We start from the raw sequence: 19,912 nt of genomic DNA, 5'->3' as shown, positions 1-19,912 counted from the left end.
TAAAGATAAAAGGTCTAATTCGGTAGGACACATTCGTGAAAAGGGAACGGCATTACAGTTACGGCATCAGTAACATATCCGATATCATGCTACATACCAGGTATTCCATACCAATCAACCAACTCGTGATGGCGTCCGTAAAATTTACCAAGTGATAATTCCAGCTTTCCAATGTTTCACTTTGTATGAGATGTATGACGTCCATTATCACTGAACTAGTATGCATATTTGTTTAGGGGCCAGCTGAAGGACGCCTCCGGTGCGGGAGTTTCTCGCTACATTGAAAACCCATTGGTGGCCTTCGGGTTGTTGCCGCTTTGCCACATTCCCCATTTCCATTCTCAATTTTATGCCAAATCTAAAGGTAACCACCTACAATATCTATTAGCGAAAACAGCATCTTCATCAACAATTTGAGATTGAACGATACACCAACCTTTTGTGTAACAGTACTTTCTTAAGTTCTATGTATCTTTATATATATATACAACATAGCAGATGTGGAATGATTGCCAATGAGATAACTATATATTACAGACTAAAGAATACAAGAGCGCAAATACTAAAATGTCTCGTGTCTGTTTTACTTACTAGTATGATATTAGTAGTATAAACGTTGAACGTCTGTAATATTAATTAAGCGTTTCACTAGAATTGTCACTTCCGCTTATGATTGTCAATGATTTATAAACAAGAACGTGTTCAAAGTACGCGGATGCCCCACTCGCATTATCATTTTCCATGTTCCATTGTCCATTGGATTCCATTTCTTTTCCCTTCAGTTGCTTCTTTCATGATGTAGTTTATTGCCAAGAGGAAAATTAAAGAGGATAGCAGGAAGCCTTGTTTTACTCCAGTTTTAACATCAAAACTCTCACTGAGCTTGCCTTCATGTATAACTCTGTATTTCATGTTGTTATAGGAGTTTCTGATGATGTTTATGAAATGTTGTGGTATTCCATAGTGTATCATGATGTTCCAAAGGGTTTCTCTGTCCAAGCTGTCGAATGCCTTTTCGAAGTCAACGAAGTTTATCAGTAACGAGGTGTTCCACTCTAAGGACTGTTCAATTATTATGCGTAGTGTGGCTATCTGATCTATGCATGATCAGTCTTTCCTAAATCCGGCTTGCTGTTCACGGAGTTTTCCGTCTATAGCCTTTAGAAGTGGTACAAGGAGAATTCTATTCAGTACCTTTGCTGCCACTGATAATAATGCAATTCCTCTGTAATTTTTGCATTCTTTAAGGTTGCCTTTCTTTGGTAGTTTTATCATGTGGCCCTCATTCCATTCCTGAGGCATTTCTTCTTGCTGCCATATATCACGGAAAAGTTTATGTAAGAGGTTAGCTGTTAGGTCTGGGTTGGTCTTTAGGGCTTCTGGAGGAATGTTGTCCGGACCTGCTGCCTTTCCTGACTTCAACTTTTTTACAGCTTGTTTAATTTCTACTTTTGTAGGTAGGTTAAGATTTATGTGAAGCTCTTCATCTGCTTTGTTGATAACTGGTGTATTAGCTGGAGGTTGTCTATTCAGAAGTTCTTTAAAGTATTCGGCCCATCTAACAATCTGTTCTTCGATAGTGGTAAGGACCTTCCCATTTTTGTCTTTAGCTTGTTGACCGGTTTGTCTAAATTTGCCAGCAAGTTTTTTGGTGGTATCATACAGATCTTTCATGTTTCTCATGTTTGCAGCTTCCTCAGCTTGTGAGGCAAGATTTTCAATGTATGCTCTTTTATTTTTGCTTACACACTGTCTTACTTCCTTGTTGGTTTTGTTGTAGTCAGTTTGAGCATCAGCTTTTGATTTTCTAGTTTTGCTTCTATTCAATTTGTCTTTTTTCTGTTTTCTCTCATTAACTTTCCTAAGAGTGGCTGGTGTAATCCATTCTTTTTGAGTGTGTGTTTTTCTACCAAGAGTTTCTTCACATGTGCTGTTTATTACCTCTTTTATCTGACTCCACTGGTCTTCGATGTTATCAAGTTCTTCTAGCAGCTGGAATTTGTTTGAAAGTGTTATGTTGAACTGTTCTTTCTCTGTTTTTTTCTCTTAAGAAGTTGACATTGTATTTCACCCTTGATGAGTTTTTCATGGTGTATACTTTCCTAAGTTTCATTCTTATTTTTCCAATCAGGAGGTGGTGGTCTGATGCAGCATCTGCTCCCCTCTTTATACAAACATCTTGGAGCGATCTCCTAAAGTTGTTTATGCAGAAATGGTCAATTTGGTTTTCTGTGACATGGTCTGGTGATACCCATGTTGCCTTGTGGATGCGTTTGTGTGGAAATATACTTCCTCCAATGACATATTTATTATTGGCACATAATTCTGCAAATCTTTCTCCATTTTCATTCATTTGACCAAGTCCATGATTTCCCATTGATTGCTCATACCCCATATTGCTGTTTCCTATTTTGGCATTGAAATCGCCCATCAGTACTGTTAGATCTTTGTCTTTTTGTTGGTTTAGAATTCCATTTAAGGTGTTATAGAAATTGTCCTTGTCATTTTCATCGGCAGTATTTGTTGGTGCATAGCACTGTATAAAGTTTGCTCTTATTCGCTTATGCTTTGTTCGAAATGTTGCTGTTATTATTCTTGAACTTATAGGTTCCCAAGATATAAGTGCCCTATTGGCTTCCTTTGACATCATCATGGCAACTCCTTCTGTATGTGGACTACCATCCTCTTGGTGTCCAGAATATAAAATAGTTTCACCAGTAGCAAGCATTGTCTTACCAGTTGAAATCCATCGAGTCTCGCTCAACCCTAGTGTTTCTATGTTGTACCTTTTCATATCATTGGCTATGATTGCTGCTTTGCCACTTTGGTACATGGTTCTTACATTCAAGGTCCCAAGTATGGAGGTTGACTTAGGTGTCAGAAGGTTAATCGGCTTTGCAGCTTCGTTTCCGCTTTCCCTGCAATGCGTCATGTCTCTTGTTGTTGAAGAGACCCTCTCTACCGAGTCGGTAAATATTTTTCTATTCGTCAATGTTTCTGTAACTGTGATTTTTTTTACAAGGCGAGATAGTTGGTCTTGCGCTCAACCCCCAACCTGGAGGGCCAGGGATTTTGTTCTCAAGGTATCCTTCCTCTATATAAGCTGTCTGCCATGACTTACGAGCCTTATCTAACCGGTTTGATTTTGGAGTTGTTCCTTCTCCTAGATGGGTTGCCTTTCTTGGCTTACGACTCTCATCTATCCAGCTATTTTCCCATAGCTGGGGCAAGGTTGATGAGTGTAAGGGCGTGTCCACACGCCGGTGGGCCTACACACTGCATCTCTGGGGCCCTGTTGCTCCGAGATCTTCTACAATTATGCCTAGGATACTAGACCCTAGTTTACCGTGTGCTGTCGCGAGGAGGCATTGTAGAAGTCTTGCATAGTATAGAGGCTATGTACTGACAACAAGACTTACTCACTCGGCTTTCTTTTCACCTGCAAAAGCAGGCTAGCCAGCGGCGGTATTAGAGCCTATGGCTCCAAACCACACAAGACGCATACACAACCCTGTGGCACAGCCACCAACACACGAACTGTTTTATTGCAAACTCGAAATTAATTTACATATGTGCCCAAAAATAATTTGATAAATCGTGCACATGGAATTCAATTTGGTGATAAATTATGCACGTGGATTTCAAATTAGGTGATAAACCGTGCACGTGGAATTCAAATTAAGTGATCAATCAATCGTCCACGTGGAATTTAAATAAGGTGATAAATCGTGCACATGCAATATAAATTATGTAATAAATCGTGCACGTGGATTTCAAATAAAAGTGATAAATCGTGCACATGGAATTTAATTTAAGTGATAAAACGTGCACGTGGAATTCAAACTTAGGGATAAATCGTTCAAATTAGGTGATAAATCGTGCACATGGAATACAAATTAGGGGATAAGTCGAGCACGTGGAATTCAAAGTGGGTGATAAATATTGCACGTGTAATTCAAATTAGGTGATAAATCGTGCACATAGAATTCAAATTAGGTGATAAATCGTGCACGTGGAATTCGAATCAGGTGATTCATCGTGCACGTCGAATTCAATTAATCAGAACGAACATAATATCAATTTTTGATTTTTTTGCGAAGTTTCCCTTTAAGGTCAAGTGACAGTAAATGGGCTATGTCACAGATTTCAGTAAAATTTGGCATACAACTCTGGCTCGATGAACTTCAACTGAAAATCGAAAAAATAATGTATTTATCTCAATTATTATTTGAAATATTACTGTTTGAATTCTTACAAAATGGGTGAACATTTGTATAGAAAGCACATAAAATCGTCGAAAACCCCTCTAAAATTTGTCTTAAAATCGCCAAATCTCTAATTCTACTCCATAGATTTTTCTTAAAAAACTATATGTTGTTGATAGATAAATTCCCGTTATAATGATGCAAAATAAAGATAGGGTCACCGACTTCGTTTTTACGGTATACATCATTCAAAGTTGCGTTCTTTGTGAAAAAATCCAACAAAACGTCGAAATAATCGTAACGTTATCGCGTTGCAGGCCGTAAAACGTTGATTTTTGACGTTTTTCACTACAAACAGGGTATCAAATTGATTATTAGACAAAAAACGAATTCCGTGACCCTATGATTATTTAATATCATTAAAACAGAAATTTATGTGTCAACAATATATAGTTTTTTAAGAAAAATCTATGGAGTAGAATTAGAGATTTGGCGATTTTAAGACAAATTTTAGAAGGTTTTTCGCCGATTTTATGTGCTTTCTATACAAATATTCACCCATATTAAAAGAAATCAATCTGCAATTTTTCAGATAATAAAAGAGATAAATGTATTATTTTTTCGATTTTCAGTTGTAGTTCAACGAGCCAAGGTTGTATGCAAATTTTTAGCAAAATCTGCGACATAGACCATTTACTGTTCCTTGACCTTAAGTCATAAAATATGCGTGTGGAATTCAAATTAGGTGATAAATCAAGCACGGTTAATTCAAATTAGGTGATAAATCGTGCACTAGGAATTCAAATTAGTTGGTACATACTGCACGTGGAATTCAAATTAGGCAGTGATAAATCGCGCACGGGGAATTCAAATTAGGTGATAAATCGCGTACGGGGAATTTAAATCAGGTAATAAATCGTGCACGTGAAATTCAAATTAGGTAATAAATCGTTAGTGTGGAATTCAAACAAGGTGATAAATCGTGAATATGGAATTCAAATTACGTGATAAATCGTGCACGTGGAATTCAAATTTGGGGATACATCGTGAATCTTGAATTCAAATTGGGAGATAAATCGTGCACATGGAATTCAATTTAAGTGATAAAACGTGCAAGTGGGATGTAAATTAGGTGCTAAATCGTGAATGTGGAATTCAAATTAGGTGACAAATCGTGAATAAGGAATTTAAATTAGGTGATAAATCGTGCACTTGGAATTCAAATTTTGTGATCAATTGTGCACGTGGAATTCAGATCGTAACTCGTTCAAATGAGCATAACGAAATCACGAATCTTTAATATAAAAAAATTGTTATATTTTGGGACATTCTATGACGTGTTCATTGTATCCGTCCAGTTAAATGTTTTTAATAGCATTACAATTGTTTAAAATCAATTAAATCTTTTTAATAGCATTACAATTGTTTAAAATCAATTAAATCTTTTTAATAGCATTACAATTGTTTAAAATCAATTAAATCTTTTTAATAGCATTACAATTGTTTAAAATCAACATTTTCTAAATTGGTGCTCAGTCTGTTAATATACAAATATTAGTCTGTTAATATACAAATATTTATTTAACTGTTCGTTATCATTATCGCAGGACTTTAGATATTTCATAATATGCCAATTAGGAACGTTATCGTATTATCACTTTTCTATATTTAATCTCATGCCTGTTAGAAACGTTATCGTATGTTGTATAAACATTATCGTATTATCACTTTTCTATATTTAATCTCATGCCTGTTAGAAACTTTATCGTATGTTGTATAAACGTTATCGTATGTTGTATAAACGTTATCGTATGTTGTATAAACGTTATCGTATGTTGTATAAACGTTATCGTATGTTGTATAAACGTTATCGTATGTTGTATAAACGTTATCGTATGTTGTATAAACGTTATCGTATGTTGTATAAACATTATCGTATGTTGTATAAACGTTATCGTATGTTGTATAAACGTTATCGTATGTTGTATAAACGTTATCGTATGTTGTATAAACGTTATCGTATGTTGTATAAACATTATCGTATGTTGTATAAACGTTATCGTATGTTGTATAAACGTTATCGTATTATCACTTTTCGATATTTAATCGCATGCCTGTTAGAAACGTTATCGTATGTTGTATAAACGTTATCGTATGTTGTATAAACGTTATCGTATTATCACTTTTCTATATTTAATCGCATGCCTGTTAGAAACGTTATCGTATGTTGTATAAACGTTATCGTATGTTGTATAAACGTTATCGTATGTTGTATAAACGTTATCGTATGTTGTATAAACGTTATCGTATGTTGTATAAACATTATCGTATGTTGTATAAACGTTATCGTATGTTGTATAAACGTTATCGTATTATCACTTTTCGATATTTAATCGCATGCCTGTTAGAAACATTATCGTATGTTGTATAAACGTTATCCAATAAAATTTATAAATTTTATAGCATGGCAATTACTAAAGATGAGGCATGATTATTACTGACGTTATGGTATGACAAATAGTAACGTGCATGGTAATGAGTAACGTTTTAGTATGTAAATTAGTAACGTGCATGGTAATGAGTAACGTTTTAGTATGTAAATTAGTAACGTGCATGGTAATGAGTAACGTTTTAGTATGTAAATTAGTAACGTGCATGGTAATGAGTAACGTTTTAGTATGTAAATGAGTAACGTGCATGGTAATGAGTAACGTTTTAGTGTGTAAATGAGTAACGTGCATGGTAATGAGTAACGTTTTAGTATGTAAATTAGTAACGTGCATGGTAATGAGTAACGTTTTAGTATGTAAATTAGTAACGTGCATGGTAATGAGTAACGTTTTAGTGTGTAAATTAGTAACGTGCATGGTAATGAGTAACGTTTTAGTATGTAAATTAGTAACGTGCATGGTAATGAGTAACGTTTTAGTGTGTAAATTAGTAACGTGCATGGTAATGAGTAACGTTTTCACATGATAATTAGTAACGTTATGGCATACTCACAAGTTACGTTTTGCTACGTTATAGCGAAATGCCATGGGAATTAGTAACGTAATCGTATGGTAATGTGTACCTGTTATGCCATGGTAATTAGTAACGTTTTTAAGAACGTTATCCAATGACGTTTAGGAAAGTTTTCGTATGACAATTATAGTTACCAGTATGGCTAATAATTAGAAACGTTACGGCATAGAAATAAGTAACATTTTTAACCCTAATTCTCTTTTTTTTATTTTTTTTTATTTTGACCCCTATTCTATATTCTTTATCTATTTTAAACCTTATTCTCTTTTCTTTTCATCTTTTTCTCCTTACTTTCTATTCTTCTTATTTTCCCCAAAATGGTGCGTCTATTTGTTCCTGTTCTTTTACGTTTGTCTCTAGTTCTGTTTAATCTGTATTCTTAACAAATATTTATTAAATTCTTATTCTTAAAAAAATATTTTTAACGTTAGTTTTAACGTTAGTTTTCGTCTATTCTATATTGTTTTGCCTCTTTGCCTCTTTTGTAATAGTTTTTTTTATCCATTTTGAAGTATTATTGTCCCAACTGCCAATATCTTTTATCATGTATGCTGCCAGCGTTCGATGATTAAACGGTGGGGCGATTTATACTGAAAGGCATCAAGGAATAATTAACCGCCCCTAGAGGGCGTTAGGGATTTGTTCCGGGTTAAATTAGGCGTTTCCGTTTCCGGGTTCGGCATCCTGTAAAATAGTCCCAGAAATAATCCTTCCTAATAAATGACTGTTGAGCAATTTGGTATGCTATATGTGAATGTTTTTGATAGAATTATACTATAAATTATCATAAAAGTCTTCGAAGAAGCACATAATCATTTTACCGAGATCGCGTAATGGATTTTACAAGTTATTTTTAAGGGTGTCTTCGTCGAGGTCCGCGTTCGTCTGTTATAAATAAACGAGGCCTGGAATGGCGTTATTTTCAAATCGTTATTCGTAGTATAAACTTCGTAAAGGATAATATTTTGAATCATTCAAAATGGCAGACGCAACAGCAGCACCAGCAGTAGCACCAGCTAAATCACCAAAGAAAAAGGCAGCAGCCAAGCCAAAGAAGCCTTCCGCACATCCTAAATACAGCGAGATGATTGGAAAAGCCATCGCCGCTTTGAAAGAACGTGGAGGTTCCTCAAGGCAAGCAATTCTGAAGTACATCATGGCCAACTTCAACGTCGGAAAAGATGCCAAGTCAGTAAATGCTCATTTAAAACTTGCACTCAGAGCCGGAGTTAAGAACAACAGTTTGAAGCAGTCCAAGGGAACTGGAGCATCCGGCTCTTTCAGAATTGGAGAGGCTAAAGTGGTTAAAAAGAAGCCAGCAAAGGCAAAAAAAGCAGCCAAACCTAAGGCCGCCAAGCCTAAGAAGGCAAAGACCACACCCAAGAAAAAGAAGCCAGCAGCAAAGAAACCAGCTGGAGAGAAAAAGGCGGCCAAACCAAAAGCAAAAAAACCAGCAGCAAAGAAAGCAGCCAAGCCAAAGAAGCCAGCAGCCAAGTCACCAGCCAAAAAGAAGGCAGCCAAACCAAAAGCCAAGAAGACACCAAAGAAGAAGTAAACTGTTCCAGACTTCAGTCTGCAGAGGCTATTCAGCCACCAAAAGCCCTTTTAAGGGCTACCCAATTTATTCAAAAAGAATCTACAATTGTTGTACATTAGTTATCAAACTAAATCTAGCTGAGCCCTACTTTCTCTGAACTTTGCACTGGTCTCTGAAATATTTTTTTGGTCAAATTATTTCCATTGTTTGTTTTATTTCACTCCTTATGACTATACTATTTCTAACACCTAAGTATGCAGCTGTTTTTTTTGGATATTTTTTGTGTAGTTAGGCACCATTAAAGTTATATCAGTGTATTTTCACGCACTTGTTAGAACTGAATAAAACTTTTTCTAATCAGTTTTCGTTAGAATGACAATCTACGAATATAGGAAGTCATGCTAGGGTTTTATTGTGCTCTTTTTTAAGGGGGAAGGGGGTCAAAATCACACAGCTAACCTTCAACCGAAAAATCATTTTTGTCATTATATGAGTTTTTCCATTTCTCTCTTCTTCTTCGTGTTCAACTTGACTGACATTTTTAGTTGGACTTTTTCTACACGTATGCAAAGTCAAAGGTTGGCTCACTATTTCATATCAACTAGCCAATGGGGAGGTAACTCTGAAATTAAACTCAGTACTTTTTTTCAGTACTATATAAATAAACTGTTAAAATGTACACAATACAAAAGATGTATAACGTATCGTCAAAATCAGATTAGTAGCAAATGAATGCAGTGACGTTTGTCTGTTATATATATTTATTTTTTTATTTATTATTTGTCAAAATTACTACAATAATATTGTGTATTAAAATTTAGAAGGAAACTCTAAAGTACGGAGGTTTTTGTTCAACATTTAACAGTTCTGCAATTATTTTGTCATTTTATTACCTGCGATTTATTATGCAAATTTCACTATTCTCTACCTTTAGAATTTCACCTTTGTTTTACTCGTGTATAAAATAAATGCACCTACTTGTTTCTATGTTTCTTTCAAATGGTTGTCCTGTGATTTTTCTCTTCTTTTTTCTCTCTGTTATTTAGTGTGTGACGACTTGACTGTATCTTTGCTATGTCGTTTTAATCTGTCGACAGCACGCGAGGTGAATAAACCCGAAACAATACAGTGACGTCACATGTGACTACTGTGATGAACAAACACAAGGATGGATGGACGGACAGTGGTACAAAAGTAAGAAAAAGTTATTTCTCTGATAACAGGTATCGCGTGAATTGTAGGTTCACGGTATAGGTTTTTTTCTCTCATTTTTGAAGATCATCTATACAGTTGTCTATAATTGCTTACATCCACTTCATTTGAACTATGGTGGATAGTTGTCTCATTGGCAATCATACCACATCTCCTTCTTTATTTTCATATTGAAATGACAGCACCTTAACGACACACACAAACATAGCCTACTAGTATATACGTACATGGGAGACTGAAAAATCTGTGCTTATTGGAAAATGATAAAAAAAAAAAAAATCTTTAAGGTATGCTATGACTAAGCTTAAAATATAAGGTAGATAGGGAGTAGGAAGCACACATATTCTTTTTTATTTGGCCTTAATGAAGAAGAAAACCACACACACAGCATATTACATCTTGTACTAACATCCATTAAACGCTATGCTAATATGTCTTCAAAAGAGAACCCTATTATATATCCCCCCTTTTTTCTCCGGATTTTGTTTTTTTTGGAAAAAGGGGGAGGGGCTGGCGGTTTAGTTCAATACAGTGGGAAAATGTTTTGCCCAAAGTCCAATGGTTCACACTGATGTGTTTTTGTCCTTCCGTCTCTTTTTAATCGTCCGTGTCACGGGATGCTGCTTCACCCGTTACCGGTTCTGGGTTCACTTGCATAGCTTATATAGGTATAATGCATATGTATAGCTAGAGTCTTCACTGTGACACACATTCCCCTTTTTTAGGGGAAATAAATGAACTTTTGTAATTGTCAATTAAGATACAAATGATATGTACCACTTTCGAATTATAAAACTACAAAAATCTTCGTGTTTTGTTTTTGTTTGTATCGAAACTTTCAGGCGGCCAGGCCACTTTGAGCTCTGATCATCGGTTATTGATAATAAAATTAATTAAATATATTTTGTTGAAAAATATGGTATATTCTATAAGACATATTCGAGTTTTTGACTTGAAAGAGCGCAAATTGTACATGAAAATGGAAATAAAAGCGAATACGCATCATACAGAACAGTTGTTCAGTGCCTGAGATCCACTGAAAACAAAGTCGCTCTCTGAAAAGTTCCCAACGCTAAATTAAATAAAAAGATGTTTCAAATTCGTATTCTAGATATTGGGTTTGTTCATTCGAATCTTGAATGTTTGCGAAATTTCGCTCGGGTTGAATAAAAATGTTATTTGAAGTTTTAGTAAAAATCTGCAATTAAACAATGGCGCGTGAACTTTTTGTGTGTTTCCCTCTAGCTGGAAACAAACTTATTACGAGGAGGAACATGCTTCCAGTGAATAAAAACGGAAAGAAACCTAGAGAGAAATGATTTTTCTTCCGCTGTACAATTTTACGACGATAGAATATTTGTGTAATGAGAAAAACTCGTAAATTTTCTGTCAACATACCTGCGAAGACAATTCAGTCGGTTCTACTTTAACTATTAATATCTTTTTACTGTGTACATCGAAAAATACACAGTTTATCTAACATGCAAGATTAATGACTGTTGAGCAATTTGGTATGCTATATGTGAATGTTTTTGATAGAATTATACTATAAATTATCATAAAAGTCTTCGAAGAAGCACATAATCATTTTACCGAGATCGCGTAATGGATTTTACAAGTTATTTTTAAGGGTGTCTTCGTCGAGGTCCGCGTTCGTCTGTTATAAATAAACGAGGCCTGGAATGGCGTTATTTTCAAATCGTTATTCGTAGTATAAACTTCGTAAAGGATAATATTTTGAATCATTCAAAATGGCAGACGCAACAGCAGCACCAGCAGTAGCACCAGCTAAATCACCAAAGAAAAAGGCAGCAGCCAAGCCAAAGAAGCCTTCCGCACATCCTAAATACAGCGAGATGATTGGAAAAGCCATCGCCGCTTTGAAAGAACGTGGAGGTTCCTCAAGGCAAGCAATTCTGAAGTACATCATGGCCAACTTCAACGTCGGAAAAGATGCCAAGTCAGTAAATGCTCATTTAAAACTTGCACTCAGAGCCGGAGTTAAGAACAACAGTTTGAAGCAGTCCAAGGGAACTGGAGCATCCGGCTCTTTCAGAATTGGAGAGGCTAAAGTGGTTAAAAAGAAGCCAGCAAAGGCAAAAAAAGCAGCCAAACCTAAGGCCGCCAAGCCTAAGAAGGCAAAGACCACACCCAAGAAAAAGAAGCCAGCAGCAAAGAAACCAGCTGGAGAGAAAAAGGCGGCCAAACCAAAAGCAAAAAAACCAGCAGCAAAGAAAGCAGCCAAGCCAAAGAAGCCAGCAGCCAAGTCACCAGCCAAAAAGAAGGCAGCCAAACCAAAAGCCAAGAAGACACCAAAGAAGAAGTAAACTGTTCCAGACTTCAGTCTGCAGAGGCTATTCAGCCACCAAAAGCCCTTTTAAGGGCTACCCAATTTATTCAAAAAGAATCTACAATTGTTGTACATTAGTTATCAAACTAAATCTAGCTGAGCCCTACTTTCTCTGAACTTTGCACTGGTCTCTGAAATATTTTTTTGGTCAAATTATTTCCATTGTTTGTTTTATTTCACTCCTTATGACTATACTATTTCTAACACCTAAGTATGCAGCTGTTTTTTTTGGATATTTTTTGTGTAGTTAGGCACCATTAAAGTTATATCAGTGTATTTTCACGCACTTGTTAGAACTGAATAAAACTTTTTCTAATCAGTTTTCGTTAGAATGACAATCTACGAATATAGGAAGTCATGCTAGGGTTTTATTGTGCTCTTTTTTAAGGGGGAAGGGGGTCAAAATCACACAGCTAACCTTCAACCGAAAAATCATTTTTGTCATTATATGAGTTTTTCCATTTCTCTCTTCTTCTTCGTGTTCAACTTGACTGACATTTTTAGTTGGACTTTTTCTACACGTATGCAAAGTCAAAGGTTGGCTCACTATTTCATATCAACTAGCCAATGGGGAGGTAACTCTGAAATTAAACTCAGTACTTTTTTTCAGTACTATATAAATAAACTGTTAAAATGTACACAATACAAAAGATGTATAACGTATCGTCAAAATCAGATTAGTAGCAAATGAATGCAGTGACGTTTGTCTGTTATATATATTTATTTTTTTATTTATTATTTGTCAAAATTACTACAATAATATTGTGTATTAAAATTTAGAAGGAAACTCTAAAGTACGGAGGTTTTTGTTCAACATTTAACAGTTCTGCAATTATTTTGTCATTTTATTACCTGCGATTTATTATGCAAATTTCACTATTCTCTACCTTTAGAATTTCACCTTTGTTTTACTCGTGTATAAAATAAATGCACCTACTTGTTTCTATGTTTCTTTCAAATGGTTGTCCTGTGATTTTTCTCTTCTTTTTTCTCTCTGTTATTTAGTGTGTGACGACTTGACTGTATCTTTGCTATGTCGTTTTAATCTGTCGACAGCACGCGAGGTGAATAAACCCGAAACAATACAGTGACGTCACATGTGACTACTGTGATGAACAAACACAAGGATGGATGGACGGACAGTGGTACAAAAGTAAGAAAAAGTTATTTCTCTGATAACAGGTATCGCGTGAATTGTAGGTTCACGGTATAGGTTTTTTTCTCTCATTTTTGAAGATCATCTATACAGTTGTCTATAATTGCTTACATCCACTTCATTTGAACTATGGTGGATAGTTGTCTCATTGGCAATCATACCACATCTCCTTCTTTATTTTCATATTGAAATGACAGCACCTTAACGACACACACAAACATAGCCTACTAGTATATACGTACATGGGAGACTGAAAAATCTGTGCTTATTGGAAAATGATAAAAAAAAAAAAAATCTTTAAGGTATGCTATGACTAAGCTTAAAATATAAGGTAGATAGGGAGTAGGAAGCACACATATTCTTTTTTATTTGGCCTTAATGAAGAAGAAAACCACACACACAGCATATTACATCTTGTACTAACATCCATTAAACGCTATGCTAATATGTCTTCAAAAGAGAACCCTATTATATATCCCCCCTTTTTTCTCCGGATTTTGTTTTTTTTGGAAAAAGGGGGAGGGGCTGGCGGTTTAGTTCAATACAGTGGGAAAATGTTTTGCCCAAAGTCCAATGGTTCACACTGATGTGTTTTTGTCCTTCCGTCTCTTTTTAATCGTCCGTGTCACGGGATGCTGCTTCACCCGTTACCGGTTCTGGGTTCACTTGCATAGCTTATATAGGTATAATGCATATGTATAGCTAGAGTCTTCACTGTGACACACATTCCCCTTTTTTAGGGGAAATAAATGAACTTTTGTAATTGTCAATTAAGATACAAATGATATGTACCACTTTCGAATTATAAAACTACAAAAATCTTCGTGTTTTGTTTTTGTTTGTATCGAAACTTTCAGGCGGCCAGGCCACTTTGAGCTCTGATCATCGGTTATTGATAATAAAATTAATTAAATATATTTTGTTGAAAAATATGGTATATTCTATAAGACATATTCGAGTTTTTGACTTGAAAGAGCGCAAATTGTACATGAAAATGGAAATAAAAGCGAATACGCATCATACAGAACAGTTGTTCAGTGCCTGAGATCCACTGAAAACAAAGTCGCTCTCTGAAAAGTTCCCAACGCTAAATTAAATAAAAAGATGTTTCAAATTCGTATTCTAGATATTGGGTTTGTTCATTCGAATCTTGAATGTTTGCGAAATTTCGCTCGGGTTGAATAAAAATGTTATTTGAAGTTTTAGTAAAAATCTGCAATTAAACAATGGCGCGTGAACTTTTTGTGTGTTTCCCTCTAGCTGGAAACAAACTTATTACGAGGAGGAACATGCTTCCAGTGAATAAAAACGGAAAGAAACCTAGAGAGAAATGATTTTTCTTCCGCTGTACAATTTTACGACGATAGAATATTTGTGTAATGAGAAAAACTCGTAAATTTTCTGTCAACATACCTGCGAAGACAATTCAGTCGGTTCTACTTTAACTATTAATATCTTTTTACTGTGTACATCGAAAAATACACAGTTTATCTAACATGCAAGATTAATGACTGTTGAGCAATTTGGTATGCTATATGTGAATGTTTTTGATAGAATTATACTATAAATTATCATAAAAGTCTTCGAAGAAGCACATAATCATTTTACCGAGATCGCGTAATGGATTTTACAAGTTATTTTTAAGGGTGTCTTCGTCGAGGTCCGCGTTCGTCTGTTATAAATAAACGAGGCCTGGAATGGCGTTATTTTCAAATCGTTATTCGTAGTATAAACTTCGTAAAGGATAATATTTTGAATCATTCAAAATGGCAGACGCAACAGCAGCACCAGCAGTAGCACCAGCTAAATCACCAAAGAAAAAGGCAGCAGCCAAGCCAAAGAAGCCTTCCGCACATCCTAAATACAGCGAGATGATTGGAAAAGCCATCGCCGCTTTGAAAGAACGTGGAGGTTCCTCAAGGCAAGCAATTCTGAAGTACATCATGGCCAACTTCAACGTCGGAAAAGATGCCAAGTCAGTAAATGCTCATTTAAAACTTGCACTCAGAGCCGGAGTTAAGAACAACAGTTTGAAGCAGTCCAAGGGAACTGGAGCATCCGGCTCTTTCAGAATTGGAGAGGCTAAAGTGGTTAAAAAGAAGCCAGCAAAGGCAAAAAAAGCAGCCAAACCTAAGGCCGCCAAGCCTAAGAAGGCAAAGACCACACCCAAGAAAAAGAAGCCAGCAGCAAAGAAACCAGCTGGAGAGAAAAAGGCGGCCAAACCAAAAGCAAAAAAACCAGCAGCAAAGAAAGCAGCCAAGCCAAAGAAGCCAGCAGCCAAGTCACCAGCCAAAAAGAAGGCAGCCAAACCAAAAGCCAAGAAGACACCAAAGAAGAAGTAAACTGTTCCAGACTTCAGTCTGCAGAGGCTATTCAGCCACCAAAAGCCCTTTTAAGGGCTACCCAATTTATTCAAAAAGAATCTACAATTGTTGTACATTAGTTATCAAACTAAATCTAGCTGAGCCCTACTTTCTCTGAACTTTGCACTGGTCTCTGAAATATTTTTTTGGTCAAATTATTTCCATTGTTTGTTTTATTTCACTCCTTATGACTATACTATTTCTAACACCTAAGTATGCAGCTGTTTTTTTTGGATATTTTTTGTGTAGTTAGGCACCATTAAAGTTATATCAGTGTATTTTCACGCACTTGTTAGAACTGAATAAAACTTTTTCTAATCAGTTTTCGTTAGAATGACAATCTACGAATATAGGAAGTCATGCTAGGGTTTTATTGTGCTCTTTTTTAAGGGGGAAGGGGGTCAAAATCACACAGCTAACCTTCAACCGAAAAATCATTTTTGTCATTATATGAGTTTTTCCATTTCTCTCTTCTTCTTCGTGTTCAACTTGACTGACATTTTTAGTTGGACTTTTTCTACACGTATGCAAAGTCAAAGGTTGGCTCACTATTTCATATCAACTAGCCAATGGGGAGGTAACTCTGAAATTAAACTCAGTACTTTTTTTCAGTACTATATAAATAAACTGTTAAAATGTACACAATACAAAAGATGTATAACGTATCGTCAAAATCAGATTAGTAGCAAATGAATGCAGTGACGTTTGTCTGTTATATATATTTATTTTTTTATTTATTATTTGTCAAAATTACTACAATAATATTGTGTATTAAAATTTAGAAGGAAACTCTAAAGTACGGAGGTTTTTGTTCAACATTTAACAGTTCTGCAATTATTTTGTCATTTTATTACCTGCGATTTATTATGCAAATTTCACTATTCTCTACCTTTAGAATTTCACCTTTGTTTTACTCGTGTATAAAATAAATGCACCTACTTGTTTCTATGTTTCTTTCAAATGGTTGTCCTGTGATTTTTCTCTTCTTTTTTCTCTCTGTTATTTAGTGTGTGACGACTTGACTGTATCTTTGCTATGTCGTTTTAATCTGTCGACAGCACGCGAGGTGAATAAACCCGAAACAATACAGTGACGTCACATGTGACTACTGTGATGAACAAACACAAGGATGGATGGACGGACAGTGGTACAAAAGTAAGAAAAAGTTATTTCTCTGATAACAGGTATCGCGTGAATTGTAGGTTCACGGTATAGGTTTTTTTCTCTCATTTTTGAAGATCATCTATACAGTTGTCTATAATTGCTTACATCCACTTCATTTGAACTATGGTGGATAGTTGTCTCATTGGCAATCATACCACATCTCCTTCTTTATTTTCATATTGAAATGACAGCACCTTAACGACACACACAAACATAGCCTACTAGTATATACGTACATGGGAGACTGAAAAATCTGTGCTTATTGGAAAATGATAAAAAAAAAAAAAATCTTTAAGGTATGCTATGACTAAGCTTAAAATATAAGGTAGATAGGGAGTAGGAAGCACACATATTCTTTTTTATTTGGCCTTAATGAAGAAGAAAACCACACACACAGCATATTACATCTTGTACTAACATCCATTAAACGCTATGCTAATATGTCTTCAAAAGAGAACCCTATTATATATCCCCCCTTTTTTCTCCGGATTTTGTTTTTTTTGGAAAAAGGGGGAGGGGCTGGCGGTTTAGTTCAATACAGTGGGAAAATGTTTTGCCCAAAGTCCAATGGTTCACACTGATGTGTTTTTGTCCTTCCGTCTCTTTTTAATCGTCCGTGTCACGGGATGCTGCTTCACCCGTTACCGGTTCTGGGTTCACTTGCATAGCTTATATAGGTATAATGCATATGTATAGCTAGAGTCTTCACTGTGACACACATTCCCCTTTTTTAGGGGAAATAAATGAACTTTTGTAATTGTCAATTAAGATACAAATGATATGTACCACTTTCGAATTATAAAACTACAAAAATCTTCGTGTTTTGTTTTTGTTTGTATCGAAACTTTCAGGCGGCCAGGCCACTTTGAGCTCTGATCATCGGTTATTGATAATAAAATTAATTAAATATATTTTGTTGAAAAATATGGTATATTCTATAAGACATATTCGAGTTTTTGACTTGAAAGAGCGCAAATTGTACATGAAAATGGAAATAAAAGCGAATACGCATCATACAGAACAGTTGTTCAGTGCCTGAGATCCACTGAAAACAAAGTCGCTCTCTGAAAAGTTCCCAACGCTAAATTAAATAAAAAGATGTTTCAAATTCGTATTCTAGATATTGGGTTTGTTCATTCGAATCTTGAATGTTTGCGAAATTTCGCTCGGGTTGAATAAAAATGTTATTTGAAGTTTTAGTAAAAATCTGCAATTAAACAATGGCGCGTGAACTTTTTGTGTGTTTCCCTCTAGCTGGAAACAAACTTATTACGAGGAGGAACATGCTTCCAGTGAATAAAAACGGAAAGAAACCTAGAGAGAAATGATTTTTCTTCCGCTGTACAATTTTACGACGATAGAATATTTGTGTAATGAGAAAAACTCGTAAATTTTCTGTCAACATACCTGCGAAGACAATTCAGTCGGTTCTACTTTAACTATTAATATCTTTTTACTGTGTACATCGAAAAATACACAGTTTATCTAACATGCAAGATTAATGACTGTTGAGCAATTTGGTATGCTATATGTGAATGTTTTTGATAGAATTATACTATAAATTATCATAAAAGTCTTCGAAGAAGCACATAATCATTTTACCGAGATCGCGTAATGGATTTTACAAGTTATTTTTAAGGGTGTCTTCGTCGAGGTCCGCGTTCGTCTGTTATAAATAAACGAGGCCTGGAATGGCGTTATTTTCAAATCGTTATTCGTAGTATAAACTTCGTAAAGGATAATATTTTGAATCATTCAAAATGGCAGACGCAACAGCAGCACCAGCAGTAGCACCAGCTAAATCACCAAAGAAAAAGGCAGCAGCCAAGCCAAAGAAGCCTTCCGCACATCCTAAATACAGCGAGATGATTGGAAAAGCCATCGCCGCTTTGAAAGAACGTGGAGGTTCCTCAAGGCAAGCAATTCTGAAGTACATCATGGCCAACTTCAACGTCGGAAAAGATGCCAAGTCAGTAAATGCTCATTTAAAACTTGCACTCAGAGCCGGAGTTAAGAACAACAGTTTGAAGCAGTCCAAGGGAACTGGAGCATCCGGCTCTTTCAGAATTGGAGAGGCTAAAGTGGTTAAAAAGAAGCCAGCAAAGGCAAAAAAAGCAGCCAAACCTAAGGCCGCCAAGCCTAAGAAGGCAAAGACCACACCCAAGAAAAAGAAGCCAGCAGCAAAGAAACCAGCTGGAGAGAAAAAGGCGGCCAAACCAAAAGCAAAAAAACCAGCAGCAAAGAAAGCAGCCAAGCCAAAGAAGCCAGCAGCCAAGTCACCAGCCAAAAAGAAGGCAGCCAAACCAAAGCCAAGAAGACACCAAAGAAGAAGTAAACTGTTCCAGACTTCAGTCTGCAGAGGCTATTCAGCCACCAAAAGCCCTTTTAAGGGCTACCCAATTTATTCAAAAAGAATCTACAATTGTTGTACATTAGTTATCAAACTAAATCTAGCTGAGCCCTACTTTCTCTGAACTTTGCACTGGTCTCTGAAATATTTTTTTGGTCAAATTATTTCCATTGTTTGTTTTATTTCACTCCTTATGACTATACTATTTCTAACACCTAAGTATGCAGCTGTTTTTTTTGGATATTTTTTGTGTAGTTAGGCACCATTAAAGTTATATCAGTGTATTTTCACGCACTTGTTAGAACTGAATAAAACTTTTTCTAATCAGTTTTCGTTAGAATGACAATCTACGAATATAGGAAGTCATGCTAGGGTTTTATTGTGCTCTTTTTTAAGGGGGAAGGGGGTCAAAATCACACAGCTAACCTTCAACCGAAAAATCATTTTTGTCATTATATGAGTTTTTCCATTTCTCTCTTCTTCTTCGTGTTCAACTTGACTGACATTTTTAGTTGGACTTTTTCTACACGTATGCAAAGTCAAAGGTTGGC

At 35.7% G+C, this 19,912-nt stretch overlaps 4 protein-coding genes across 4 annotated transcripts; all 4 read left to right on the top strand.

The window, feature by feature from the left end:
* The first annotated feature begins 8,198 nt into the window (after positions 1–8,198).
* LOC134702387 (histone H1-delta-like) lies at positions 8,199–9,119 on the top strand. The gene has a single exon (XM_063563293.1). The coding sequence runs from the start codon at positions 8,209–8,211 to the stop codon at positions 8,782–8,784; it is 576 nt and encodes a 191-aa protein (XP_063419363.1). The 5' UTR covers positions 8,199–8,208; the 3' UTR covers positions 8,785–9,119.
* Positions 9,120–11,719: 2,600 nt separating this feature from the next.
* On the top strand, positions 11,720–12,640 carry LOC134702386 (histone H1-delta-like). Its single transcript, XM_063563292.1, has one exon. It carries the CDS (start codon positions 11,730–11,732, stop codon positions 12,303–12,305), a length of 576 nt encoding a protein of 191 aa, XP_063419362.1. The 5' UTR covers positions 11,720–11,729; the 3' UTR covers positions 12,306–12,640.
* A 2,600-nt stretch (positions 12,641–15,240) lies between these two features.
* Positions 15,241–16,161, top strand: LOC134702383 (histone H1-delta-like). Its single transcript, XM_063563289.1, has one exon. It carries the CDS (start codon positions 15,251–15,253, stop codon positions 15,824–15,826), a length of 576 nt encoding a protein of 191 aa, XP_063419359.1. The 5' UTR covers positions 15,241–15,250; the 3' UTR covers positions 15,827–16,161.
* A 2,592-nt stretch (positions 16,162–18,753) lies between these two features.
* Positions 18,754–19,485, top strand: LOC134702394 (histone H1-delta-like). Its single transcript, XM_063563298.1, has one exon. The coding sequence runs from the start codon at positions 18,772–18,774 to the stop codon at positions 19,483–19,485; it is 714 nt and encodes a 237-aa protein (XP_063419368.1). The 5' UTR covers positions 18,754–18,771.
* The last annotated feature ends 427 nt before the right edge of the window (positions 19,486–19,912 follow it).

The sequence above is a fragment of the Mytilus trossulus genome, unplaced genomic scaffold (assembly GCF_036588685.1).
Source record: "Mytilus trossulus isolate FHL-02 unplaced genomic scaffold, PNRI_Mtr1.1.1.hap1 h1tg000445l__unscaffolded, whole genome shotgun sequence".
Taxonomy (NCBI): Eukaryota; Metazoa; Mollusca; class Bivalvia; order Mytilida; family Mytilidae; genus Mytilus; species Mytilus trossulus.
This window is presented reverse-complemented; position numbering and strand designations above follow the sequence as displayed.

What these genes read in the sequence shown, in the direction of transcription:
- LOC134702386 (XM_063563292.1), top strand. Translation starts at nt 11,730, where the DNA reads ATGGCAGACGCAACAGCAGCACCAGCAGTAGCACCAGCTAAATCACCA.
- LOC134702383 (XM_063563289.1), top strand. Translation starts at nt 15,251, where the DNA reads ATGGCAGACGCAACAGCAGCACCAGCAGTAGCACCAGCTAAATCACCA.
- LOC134702387 (XM_063563293.1), top strand. Translation starts at nt 8,209, where the DNA reads ATGGCAGACGCAACAGCAGCACCAGCAGTAGCACCAGCTAAATCACCA.
- LOC134702394 (XM_063563298.1), top strand. Translation starts at nt 18,772, where the DNA reads ATGGCAGACGCAACAGCAGCACCAGCAGTAGCACCAGCTAAATCACCA.